The 12,199-nt window shown below is 44.2% G+C and overlaps 1 protein-coding gene across 1 annotated transcript in view; it reads left to right on the top strand.

The window, feature by feature from the left end:
• Nucleotides 1-9,051, top strand: part of LOC134348709 (T-cell surface antigen CD2-like) — a 38,419-nt gene extending 29,368 nt beyond the window's left edge. The window contains exon 5 of the mRNA XM_063052518.1: nt 5,438-9,051. Coding sequence (XP_062908588.1) covers nt 5,438-5,802 — 365 coding nt within the window. The 3' untranslated portion in view covers nt 5,803-9,051. The remainder of the gene's footprint in view (nt 1-5,437) is intronic.
• Nucleotides 9,052-12,199: the final 3,148 nt, after the last annotated feature.

Below are 12,199 nucleotides of genomic sequence, written 5' to 3'. Positions count from 1 at the left end.
TCATATTTGTTTACCTTGATGACATCCTGATATTTTCTAGTAGCCCCCAAGAACATGTATGCCATGTCCGTCAAGTCCTCCAGAGACTGTGGGAAAACCAGTTATTTGCAAAGGTAGAGGAACGCGAGTTCCGCGTTCCTTCGGTCAGCTTCCGAGAGTATATCATTGAAAGCGGGCAGGTAAAAGCAGACCCCGAGAAGATCCGGGCAGTGGAGGAATGGCCTCAACCCACGAGACGTAAACAACTTCAATGATTCCTGGGCTTTGCAAACTTCTATCATAGATTCATCAGAGACTACAGTCGAGTGGTGGCCCCCCCTTACCCGGCTTACTTCACCTACCACACCGTTTTGCTGGGACTCCGAAGCGGACTCAGCATTCATCGACCTGAAGAGGTGTTTCACCACCGCTCCCATCCTGGTCCATCCGGACCCATCACGTCAATTCATCATTGAGGTGGATGCCTCTGACTCCGGGGAAGGAGTGGTCCTATCCCAACGGTCAAGGTCGGATGAAAAGCTTCACCCCTGCGCCTTCTACTCTCACCGACTGTCCCCCGCCGAGCGGAATTACGACATGGGGAATTGCGAACTACTGGCAGTCAAGCTAACACTGGAAGAATGGAGGCACTGGTCGGAGGGGGCAGAACACCCATTTGTGGTGTGGACTGATCATAAGAACCTGGGGTATGTTCAGTCTGCCAAACAATTGAACTCCTGCCAGGCACGTTGGGCATTTGTTTTTTGGTCGGTTCAAGTTTACCCTCACGTACCATCCAGGATCCAAGTATGGAAGCCGGACGCGCTATCCCGCCAGCATGACTCCAAGGATGACACGTCCAGTCTCGAGACTGTCCTCCCACCATCCTGCGTGGTTACCACCCTCACTTGGGAGATCGAGGCTAAAGTAAAGGAAGCTCAGCGGGATGACCCCGACCCGGGCAATGGACCCGGCAATCGCCTGTACGTGCCTGTTTCTGTCAGGTCTCAGGTTCTCCAATGGGGGCACACATCCCGGTTCACCTGCCAGCCCGGGAGTGATCAGACCCTGGCTCTCCTGAGGAAGCACTTTTGGTAGCCGTCCATGGAGGGGGACACCCATTCTTATGTCTCAGCTTGTTCCATCTGTTCTTGGGGAAAGGTCTCTCATCGACCACCTGCAGGACTACTTCATCCTCTACCTGTCCCTGGTCGTCCCTGGTCACACGTCACCTTAGACTTCGTCACTGGTCTACCCTCCTTCCCGTGGAAACACCACTGTTCTCACCGTGGTAGACCGATTCTCCAAGGCGGTGCACTTTGTGGCCTTCCCTAAATCTCCTTCCCCTCAGGAAACCGCAGATCTTCTCATCCACTACGTCTTCCGCCTCCACGGAATCCCCGCGGACATCATCTCCGATCGAGGTTCCCAGTTTGTCTCGCAAGTATGTAAGGCCTTCTGTCAAGCCTTGGGCGCATCAGTCAGCCTGTCTTCCGGCTTCCACCCCCAGACGAACGGGCAGACAGAACGGGCAAACCAAGACCTGGAGGTGACGCTATGTTGGGTAATGGCAAACAACCCATCAACCTGGAGCGACCACCTCCCATGGGTTGAGTACGCCCACAACTCTCTGGTGGGTTCTGCCATTGGAAGGTCTCCCTTCGAGTGCTCCCTTGGGTACCAACCCCCGCTGTTTCCCACACAAGAAGAAGAGATTGCAGTACCGTCGGTTCAAGACCATATTAATTGGTGCCTTAAGATATGGGAGGAGACACGTACTGCCCTACTCAGATCAACAAATCGAAATAAGAAGACAGCCGACCGACACCGCATCCCAGCGCCGGAGTACCAACCTGGGCAGATGGTGTGGCTGGCCTCCAAGGACATCCCGCTCATAAAAGAACATAAGAAACTCGCCCCTCGCTTCCTGGGACAATTCAAGGTTGACAGGGTTATCAACCCCACAGTGGTCCGCCTAAAGCTGCCAAGATCCATGCGCATCCACCCAACCTTTCATGTGTCTCAGTTAAAGCCAGTTTCCATCAGCCCTCTGTGTCCCCCTGCCAAGACTCCCCCACCTGTCCGTATCATCGACAACCATCCGGCATACACCGTCCGACGACTACTAGATGTGCGCCGTCGGGGCAGGGGTCTCCAATACCTGGTGGACTGGGAAGGGTACAGTCCAGAAGACCATTCCTGGGTCCACCGCTCCTTCATCCTAGACCCTTCCCTCATCCAGGATTTTCATCGGGACCAGACAGGCCTGGAGGATCGCCTGGAGGCTCCCATTGAGGAGGGGTACTGTCATGGTCCTGTCTGGCAATCCCCCACCTTGCCATTTGCCTCAAGAATTGGGCCTCAATCACCTCATTTAGATTCCAGTCATTCCCAGGTTCCACTAACTACACACACCTGTTTCCCATCAAATGGCAGGATAAAAACCCTGTGACCACAGTACGAAGCTGCCAGTTCGCTGGTCAACTCTTGTGAGAGTAAACCTTGTTTCCTATACCTGAGAACTGTTAGTTCTAAGCTTCGCATCGTCTCCTGGATATTGGCTCCCTGTTTGCGGTGGGGCTACGCCTAACGACTCTGCCTCAGCATCTGTGTCCTGCACTAGGGTTCATCTCCAGCCACACCCTTGCAACGGGACCTGTCTAAGTGTATCTTCAGATCTTGTAGGAAACTAGGGAAGAAATTGCAGAGGCCCTAGTAGAGATATTTGTATCTTTCCCTTAGCCATGGGTGAGGCAGCAGAAGATGGAAGGAAACCTAACCTAGTGCCTTTTATTGAAGAAAGACTGAAAGGACCAACGAGGGAACTACAAGCTCGTGAGCCTAACGGTGCTGAGAATATTACAGGTGGGGACTCTGAGGGTGAGCATCTACCAACATTTGGAAAGGTGAAGACTGATTGGGGAAAAACAGTGTGGTTTTGTATATGGACAATCATATTTCACAAATGTGGAGGAATGTTTGAAGAGGTGATGAAGATGATTGAGGTAGGGCAGAGGATATTAGTTAGGCATTTTGATAAGGACCCTCATGATAGGGATATGTAAGAGAATAAAGAGTGCGTGGGATCCACAGTGACTCCGTTGATCGGATTCAAAACTGGTTAGAAGATAGTGATGGAAAATTGTTATTCTGATTGGAGGTCTGTAATTAGTGGTGGTCCACAGATATGAGTGGTGGGACCCCCATTTATGTTATATGTAAATGACGTGGACAAAAATGTAGATGAGCTGAATAGTAATTTTTCCAATGACACAAAATTAGTTTAGCTGTGGATAGTGAAATAGGCTGTTAAAGGATGTAGCAGGATATCGACCATTAGCAGATATAGGTGGAGAAGTGGCAAGTGGCTTAATCCAACCAAATTCAAGTTCATTGTCATTCAACCATACACAGGTTTACAGCTAAAGAAAACATCATTCCTCTTGGGCCAATTTGCAAAACATGGTACACGGCACATATAGTTACAATCCAGCATATACAGTCACAAGATAATATGAACACATGTCCCTGATTGGCATGGCTTGAAAATTGACAGGTTGAAGTGAAGTGCAAGGTGCATATTTCTGTAAGACAGTGTAAAGTTACCAGCATTACTATAATAAAACAGGCAGTAGTATAAATATATGAATCATCGTCATCATTATGTGCTGTGTCTCATGGTGTGGGTGGTCATGGTCACTGACCATGATTGCTCTTGGCAAATTTTTCTACAGAAATGGATTGCCATCGCCTTCTCCTGGGCAGTGTCTTTACGCGACGGGTGACCCCCAGCCATTATCAATACTCTTCAGAGACTGCATGCCTGGTGTCAGTGGTCACATAAACAGCTGCACATACATTTACCCACCACCTCCTCGCATGGCTTCATGTGACCCTGATTTGGGAGCTAAGCAGTTGCTACACATTGCCCCAGGGTGACCTGCAGGCTAGCAGAGGGAAGGAGCACCTTACATCTCCTTTGGTAGAGATGTATGTCCACCCCCACTGCCCAATAAATACAAGTAGCAGCAATGAAAGATGAAAAGTGACAAATGCAGGGTGAGAGTGTGTCTGCAAGGTGGGGGGAGGGAGGGTGTTAGAGCATTCAAACAGGGTGTACATGTGTGTCGGGTGGCAGCAGGGTGTTAGTCTAACAGTCTGGAGGAAGGAGTTGGACAGTTCTGGTTCAAATGCTGTGGTACCTTCTGCATGATGGAAAAAGACTGTGGGAAGGATGACGGGTCCTTGGCAATGCTGGAGGCACTGTGTAAGCAGTGAATATATGTGAAATGTTGCACTTTGGGACGTCAAATGTAAGGGGAACTTTAAACAGAAAATGGCAGGACCTTAGCAGCACTGATATACAGAGGGATTTTGGGATCCAAGTCCATAGCTCCCTAAAAATGGCAACAAAGATGGACACGGTGGTAAAACTTGCTTGCCTTTGTTGTTGAGCCATTGTATACAAGAGTCAGGAAATCACACTGCAGCAGTATAAAACATTGTGTTGGCCACATTTGGAGCATTGTGTTTAGGTCTGGTCTGTCCATTACATGAAGGATATGGCGGCTTTGTAGAGAGTGCCAAGTATGTTCACCAGGATGCTGCCTGGATTGAGAGCGTTATATAGAAGATGGAGCATCTTTCTCGGGGTAGAGATGTCAGATACTGGAGTGAATAGCTTTAAAGTGAGAAGGGGAAAGTTGTTATTAAGAAATTGGTAAGTGTCTGGAATGCACCACCAGGTGTGGTGCTGGAAGCAGACATGATAGTTGCATCTTTTAGAGGTATTTGGGTAAATAGATGGGCATTGGGGGATATGGATCCTGTGCAGGTGATGGGTTTGTTTCACTTGGTACCACGGTTTGCGACAGTCTGTATAGACTGAAGAGCCTGTTTCCATGCTGTACTGTTCAATACTCTGTGATGTTACTGCACTGGTGGGTTTGAGTGACAAAGTGAAAGTGGATAGGCTGGGACTTTTTCACCTGGTGCACAGGAGGTGACCCTACAGCGGTTTATAAAATCATGAAGTGCACAGATAAAGTGAATACTTAGACTCAACTACCCTGGGGGAAAAAGACTAAAACTAGAGTGCTTGGGTTCAAGGTGAGAGAGGAAAGATCTAAAGGAGACACAAGGAGCAATTTTTTTCACAAATGGTGCAGTGTATATGGAATGAGCTGCCACAGGACATGGTAGAGGCAGGTACAGTTGTAACATTTAAAAGACAATGAGACTGGTACATGGACACAAGGTTTAGAGGGACATGTGCCAAATGCAGGGAAATGGGACTAGCTCAAGAAGGTTGGCATGGGCATTTTGGGCTGAAGGGCCTGTTTCGGTACTGTATAACTTAATACATGTGCTGGTTTGCAGTGACTAACCTAGATTCATTTTTTTAAAATACATATTTACATATAAATGTGAAATTAATGACCTTTTCTTCCCCATCTAGCAAAGCCACGTCCATCCCAAGGAGAACGGAAAGAAATTACAGAATCAAATTTTGTGAATCAATCAATGCCGCCAACAATACCTGCAAGAGAGCACCTGGAATATAGCAAACCATATCCACAAACAAAATCCCGACCAGCCCAGGAATTTGGAGAAAGAATGGATGAAAAACAGAGAGCACGTAGAGCAGAAAGAACAGATGGAGGCAGGAGGGGCCTGAGAGAAGATAGGAGCCCAAAGGCAGGGATAGCACCAAGAGAAAAGGCATATCAGGGAGGGACAGCACAGAGAGGAGGAAGAGCACCAAGGAACGAAACTCTTGAACGAAAAGGAGGGAGAGGGCCACTGCCTATCCCACCTCAATGAGCCATCAATTTTGGCTAAAAAAATAGTTGCTTCAAAAATATTTTTTTCTATTGAAAATATATACAATTAAAATTATTGTCTCTTCAAATTCAGCACATGGTCTTTGGGTTTACTTCTACATTGACTGAAATTTTCTGTAGGTCGCATGTGAAAGATCTAAATTTTCAATAGTAATTTTATAACTGGCTTTCAAACTTTAAGACATTTTTTACTCAGTTTACAGAAATATAAATGATAAGGGTTTTGTTCTTGCAGTAATTGTTATAATTTGGAAATTTGTTATTAAGTTCATTTTGTATACATTTTATATTTTTATATATTTCGTATAGATTCTGGTTAATTGTGCCATTGGTCAATGGGGACAGCCACTTATTTTGGCCAACACTTAAATTATAAACGCTAATCAAGAAATAGCCAGGACTTCCTATGTTTATTTGGGTCATTATGTCACCTAAGTGAGACAGGAAACTGCTGCCGAAGTTTCTAACTACAGCCAGCCGCATTGCACCTGTGTGACTATTAAACACTACACCGTGCTTAGAGTGAACAATTTTTAAATAGCATCAGTTGCTTGTGTTTATGTCAAAAAGCAGTGATTTTTGCCACCAATAGTTGGTGAGAAATAAAGCAGCAAGACAATTCAGATCTCTTTTGCTCACTGAGGTTTCAAACATTCAGGGTTGGAGATGCCAGAAACAGCTAGGAGTGAAAACGAAATGATTTTACAACTTCAACAAATTAGGAACTATAAAAACTAGAAGATATCGACAATCATCTTGAATGTTATAATGAAAGTGAAGATTTGTAGGATGCAAATTTTGAAAGCATTATATGAAGGCAGTCCATTATCTCCACTAGGTGTCTGTGATGATTTTGTTCATTTACAGTCACTGAAAAGAACATGGCAGCGTACACAATGAATGAATTCCTCCATCAATAACTATTATGAACTACAGTTTGCTAGTACTGTAGTATTGTTAGTGTTCTTAATTGCTCTGTATTTTATTCAAATACATAATTTATTACTCAGTTAAATGGTAATTTGTCTTTTTGATACATTTTTAACTATTTCCATGAAATTTCTGCTAATTGGCCAGCCGCTTAATTGGGTTAAAATATGTTGGTCCCAATGAGTCCCAATTAACCAGAATCCACTATATTTTTATTAGTAACTAAAAACAGATTAAAATATTTTAAATAAAATCATAAAATGCTTGAGGTGTTTTGACAAAAAGTCATTCAATCTGTGTTTGGATTTTCCAATGAGAAGATTACATTGTGCAATACCATAAATTGGACATTCAAGTAAACCTCTGCTTAACCTGGAAGAAGTGCTGGTCGCTGGATGGTAGAAAGAGGTAAAAAGCTGGCTTTTCTATTTTCTGCAGTTAATAAGGAAGATGAAGAGTGAACCATGGAGTAACTGTGGGGACAATGCATTTGGTATGCTGAGAGTGGAGGAGAGGATAAGTCACTGGTTAAGTAAGTGGAGGTTATGGAAGATGATCTGTTGAATGTGGGGGCAGGTGAATTGGAAGGTTAGGAGAAGGAGAACACCATCCTTGCTCAGTAAGGGAGGTTAGGAGATGAAACAAAAAATGTAAGTAATTGAACAGGGGAGTTGAGAGTCTTGAGAGAAAAAACAGTCAAGGAGAAAGGTATCCCAGAACCACTGTTGTGGTAAGTGTTATAATCAGAACAGGGAGGACGGTGATGGAGAAACTGGAAGAGTGAAATGGAAGACTTTCATAAACAGGGAAGAAATTTAGTTGAGATGGATGCTGGTTTCTGCAACTTGTTGTGGATATTGGTTATTAATCCTACAACCTAAGACATGAATAATGATATCATGGTGGAAAAGGGAAGTGTCAGGAGTGAACCAGAGGAAAGTGAGATGAGAGTAGAAGTTGTCAGCAAAGTTACTGAAATTTTTGAGCTCAGCATAAGAATAAGAAGGAGCAGCAATGCAGTTATCAATGTACTGAAGGAAGCTAAGATGCAGGAGACAGAGTAGGACTGAAACAAGGACTGTTCCATGTATTTTGCACACAAACAGGAATAATCTGGAGTTACAAAACTCCCTGTTGTCACACATTTGATTTGGTGAAAGTGAGTGGAGTTAAAGAGAATTTGTTCAATGTGAGAAAAAGTTCAGCCAGGCAAAGGAGGATGGTGGTTGAGGGGGACAGGGTGGGCCTCTTCCGAAAAGAAGCAGGGAAACCAAGCTGTCCTGGTGTGGAAAGGAGGGATAGAAGGATTGGATATTTATGGTGAGAATGAGCTGTCATTGTCCAGGACAGAGAAAACCTGTTAACGTGGTGAAGGACATTAGAGGTGTCTTGGATTTTCTGAGTTGGAGATTGATCGCAGATATTTTATTTTAAGCAAATCCTCTTTTTCTTCCTCACTACTCTTCCCCCCCCCCCACCCACTGCCACCTCTTCTAATATTGCTCTACATTTCAACACTCCCCACCCTGATTTCCCTCAATGTCTTGATGCCTCCGACAAACTGAAGACCCGATCCTTCGCACTGCACAATGCATACCCCAGGTCCACCACCACACTGCTCCAGTTATCCTGGATCAATGCAACTTCTCGCACTTACCTAGTAGTTGTATACTTAGGAGAGGAAAGTCTTGTGCAGATGTAGACCTGCAAGACCTTCCCTATAGTGCACAGTGCTTTCAGGTTTTTGCCAACAGAATTTAGCAACAGGGGTGGGTGGTGGTGGGTGTTGCTTCATGCAATGTGATAACAGGCATCACTTTCTCCATATTAATAAAGATATGTTAAAATTCTAGATCTTCAGCTTTCAATAATGTTGGATTATGGGCCATATCAGTTCAGCTCTTGAACATTAATAGTGATTTTTAATTCTACTGGTGCTAAATAGCACAAAAATATTCTCACAAATAATTACCACTGTTGGTGCCATGCATCTGTTCTCCATCTGCATTGTATTCGGAGTTGCATGTTTATTTATGGTAATTAGTCACATGAATGAGGGCATAGTTAAAGCAAAGTGAATAAGTGACATACTTGTGGTTTGTTTGAGAGTTTGGAGCTGAGGGCCAACAGATGTCGTCTTTTTGTTGAATGCTTAGTTACAACTTAATTTATGCTTATTTAAACTCAAGTATGGTTAAATTTCATTGCTTTAAAATTGTATGTTTGTTAATTGCTAATAAAGGATCAAATACATATCTTTGACTTTGGTGCAATCATCATTAGAGTGATTGGAGGGCATGTCATACAAGTATAACAAATCTGTGGGGGTAATCAGAAAAGCAATTGTTTTGGTTAGAATTGTCTGCTATAATCACTCCAATGAAAGAAAGAAGTTATCATCTATTTCCTTGCATTTTGAGGGACCTTACTGTTAGCAAACTAGTGATCATATTTCTGTACAATGATAAAGCATCAAAAGGATTTATATAGCACTTTTGAGTCACCCTAAGATCATGAAAGGAGCAATACATGGCCATTTCATGTACACATTAGTTTTCTTTGAAGGACAAAAGATACCACATCTGTATAAATAAATCTAAACACTTTTCAAATTGACTGTAAACTGAGTAATTCTTTCCACTTTTGTGATGAAGGAGGGGTTTGAATTTTCTTAGTGAATAATCTTTGTGCATCAGTAAGTTTCATGACCTTGGTTTCAATATCTCCTCGTGCAAATTGATCTTTGATTTCCTTGCTTGCAGACCCCGGTCAGTCTGGATTGGCAATAACATCTCTTCCACAATATCGGCACAGGTGCACCACGAGGCTGTGTGCATGCTTAGCCTTCTGCTCCACTTGCTTTGTACTTATAACTTTGCCGGTAAAAATAGCTCTAATGCCATATCTAAATTTCCGGATGATGTCACTGTCATAGGCTCAATCATAAGTCAAGATGAATCAACACATAGGAGAAAGATTGAAAATCTGGCTGCCTGATGTCACAACAACAACCTAAGGTCAGCAAGACCAAGGAGCTGTTTATTGGCCTCAGGAGGAGGAAGCTGGAGGTCCATGAGCCAGTCCTCATTGGAGGATCAGAGGTGGAGAGGGTCAGCAGCTTTAAATTCCTTGGTGTTAATATTTCAGAGGACCTGCCCTGGGTCCAGTAGGTCAGTGCAATTACAAGCCAGGCCTCCACTTCCTTCGAAGTTTGTGAAGATTCGACATGACATCTAAATCTTTGACAAATTTCTGTAGACGTGTGGTGGTGAGTATATTGACTGGCTGAATCACTACCTGGTATGGAAACACCAATTCCCTTGAATGGAAAATCTTACCAAAAGTCGTGAATACAGCCCAGTCCATCACAGGTAAAGCTCTCCCCACCATTGAGGATATCTACATGGAGCACTGTTGCAGGAAAGCAGCATCCATCATCAGAGAACCCCACCATCAAGGTGATGCTCTATTCTTGCTGCTGCTATCAGGAAGAAGGTACAGGAGCCTTAGGACTCAGAGCACCAGGTTCAGGGACAATTATACCCCTCAATCATCAGGCTCTTGAACCAAAGGGGATAACTTCACTTGCCCCATCACTGAACAGTTTTCACAACCTATGGACTCACTTTCAAGGACTCTTCATCTCATGTTCTCGATATTTATTGCTTATTTACTTATTATTATTTCTTTTGTTCTTTCTCTTTGTATTTGTACAGTTTGTTGAGTTTTGCACACTAGTTGCCTGCCCTGTTGGTGTGGTTTTTCATTGGTCCCATTATGGTTATTGACTTTATTGAGTATGCCCACAAGAAAATTAATCTCCAGGTTCTACGACTCATCTATGTGCCAGGAGCAACTTCCAGTGGCCAGTGAGGACACCAATCCAATTTTTTGGGATGTCAGAGGAAAATGAAGCCGCCATTTGGGAGAGAATGTGCCATCTGCACACAGACAGAATCCTGAAGCCAGGGTTGAATCTCGGTTTCTATAGCCATGAGGTAGCAGAGCTACCAGCTGCACTTTGGTACTAGTCTCCAGTATTGGCCCTCATCAAGGACTGTGAGTGGAGAAACAGCTTCCTATTATGGTGTTACTCAAATCCTTCCTCAACCAGCATAAAAAGGATTGTTCTATTATAATGGAAGCACAGAAAACTATAGCTAAAAACACAGAAAAGCATAGTAGAGAAACGAGACCTTCTGTACACTATGTCTACATCAACCATGATTCTGTACATGATCTGTATCTCTCTATTTCTTGCTGAGGCATAGAAACATAGAAGTCCTACAGCACAATACAGGCCCTGTGCTGAACATGTCCTTACCTTAGAACTAACTAGGCTTACCCATAGCCCTCTATTTTTCTAAGCCCCATGTACCTATCCAGGAGTCTCTTAAAAGACCCTATCGTATCTGCCTCCACCACCATTGCCGGCAGCCCATTCCACGCACTCACCACTCTCTGCGTAAAAAAACTTACCCCTGACATCTCCTCTGTACCTACTTCCAAGCACCTTAAAAATTTGCCCTCTCGTGCTAGCCATTTCAGCCCCAGGAAAAAAACTCTGACTATCCACATGATCACTACCTCTCATTATCTTGTACAACTCTATCGGGTCACCTCTCATCTTCCGTCGTTCCAAGGAGAAAAGGCCGAGTTCACTCAACCTATTCTCATAAGTCATGCTCCCCAGTCCAGGAAACATCCTTGTAAATCTCCTCTGCACTTTTCTATGGTTTCCACGTCCTTTCTGTAGTGAGGTGACCAGAACTAAGCACAGTACTCCAAGTGGGGTCTGACCAGGGTCTTGTAAACTCAATCCCACGATTGAAGAAGGACAATGCACAGTATGCCTTCTTAACCACAGAGGCAACCTGCGTAGCAGCTTTGAGTGTCCTATGGACTCAGACCCCAAGAGCCCTCTGATCCTCCACACTGCCAAGAGTCTTACCATTAATGCTATATTCTGCCATTATTTTTGACCTACCAAAATGAACCACCTCACACTTATCTGGGTTGAACTCCATCTGCCACTTCTCAGCACAGTTTTGCATCCTATCAATGTCCTGCTGTAACCTCTGACAGCCCTCCACACTATCCACAACACCCCCAACCTTGGTGTCATCAGCAGATTTACTAACCCATCCCTCCACTTCCTCATCTAGGTCATTTATAAAAATCACAGAGAGTAGGGGTCCCTGAACAGATCCCTGAGGCACACCACTGGTCACCGGCCTCCATGCAGAATATGACCGGTTTACAACCACTCATTGCCTTCTGTAGGCAAGCCATTTCTGGAACCAGAAAGCAATATCCCCTTGGATCCCATGCCTACTTACTTTCTCAATAAGCCTTGCATGGGGTACCTTATCAAATGCCTTGCTAAAATCCATATACACTACACCTACGGCTCTACCTTCATCAATGTGTTTAGTCACATCCTCAAA

This window comes from Mobula hypostoma, chromosome 6, assembly GCF_963921235.1.
Source record: "Mobula hypostoma chromosome 6, sMobHyp1.1, whole genome shotgun sequence".
NCBI classification, from domain to species: Eukaryota; Metazoa; Chordata; class Chondrichthyes; order Myliobatiformes; family Myliobatidae; genus Mobula; species Mobula hypostoma.
Note: the sequence above shows the minus strand (reverse complement) of the source record. Positions and strands in the feature narration are given on the sequence as shown.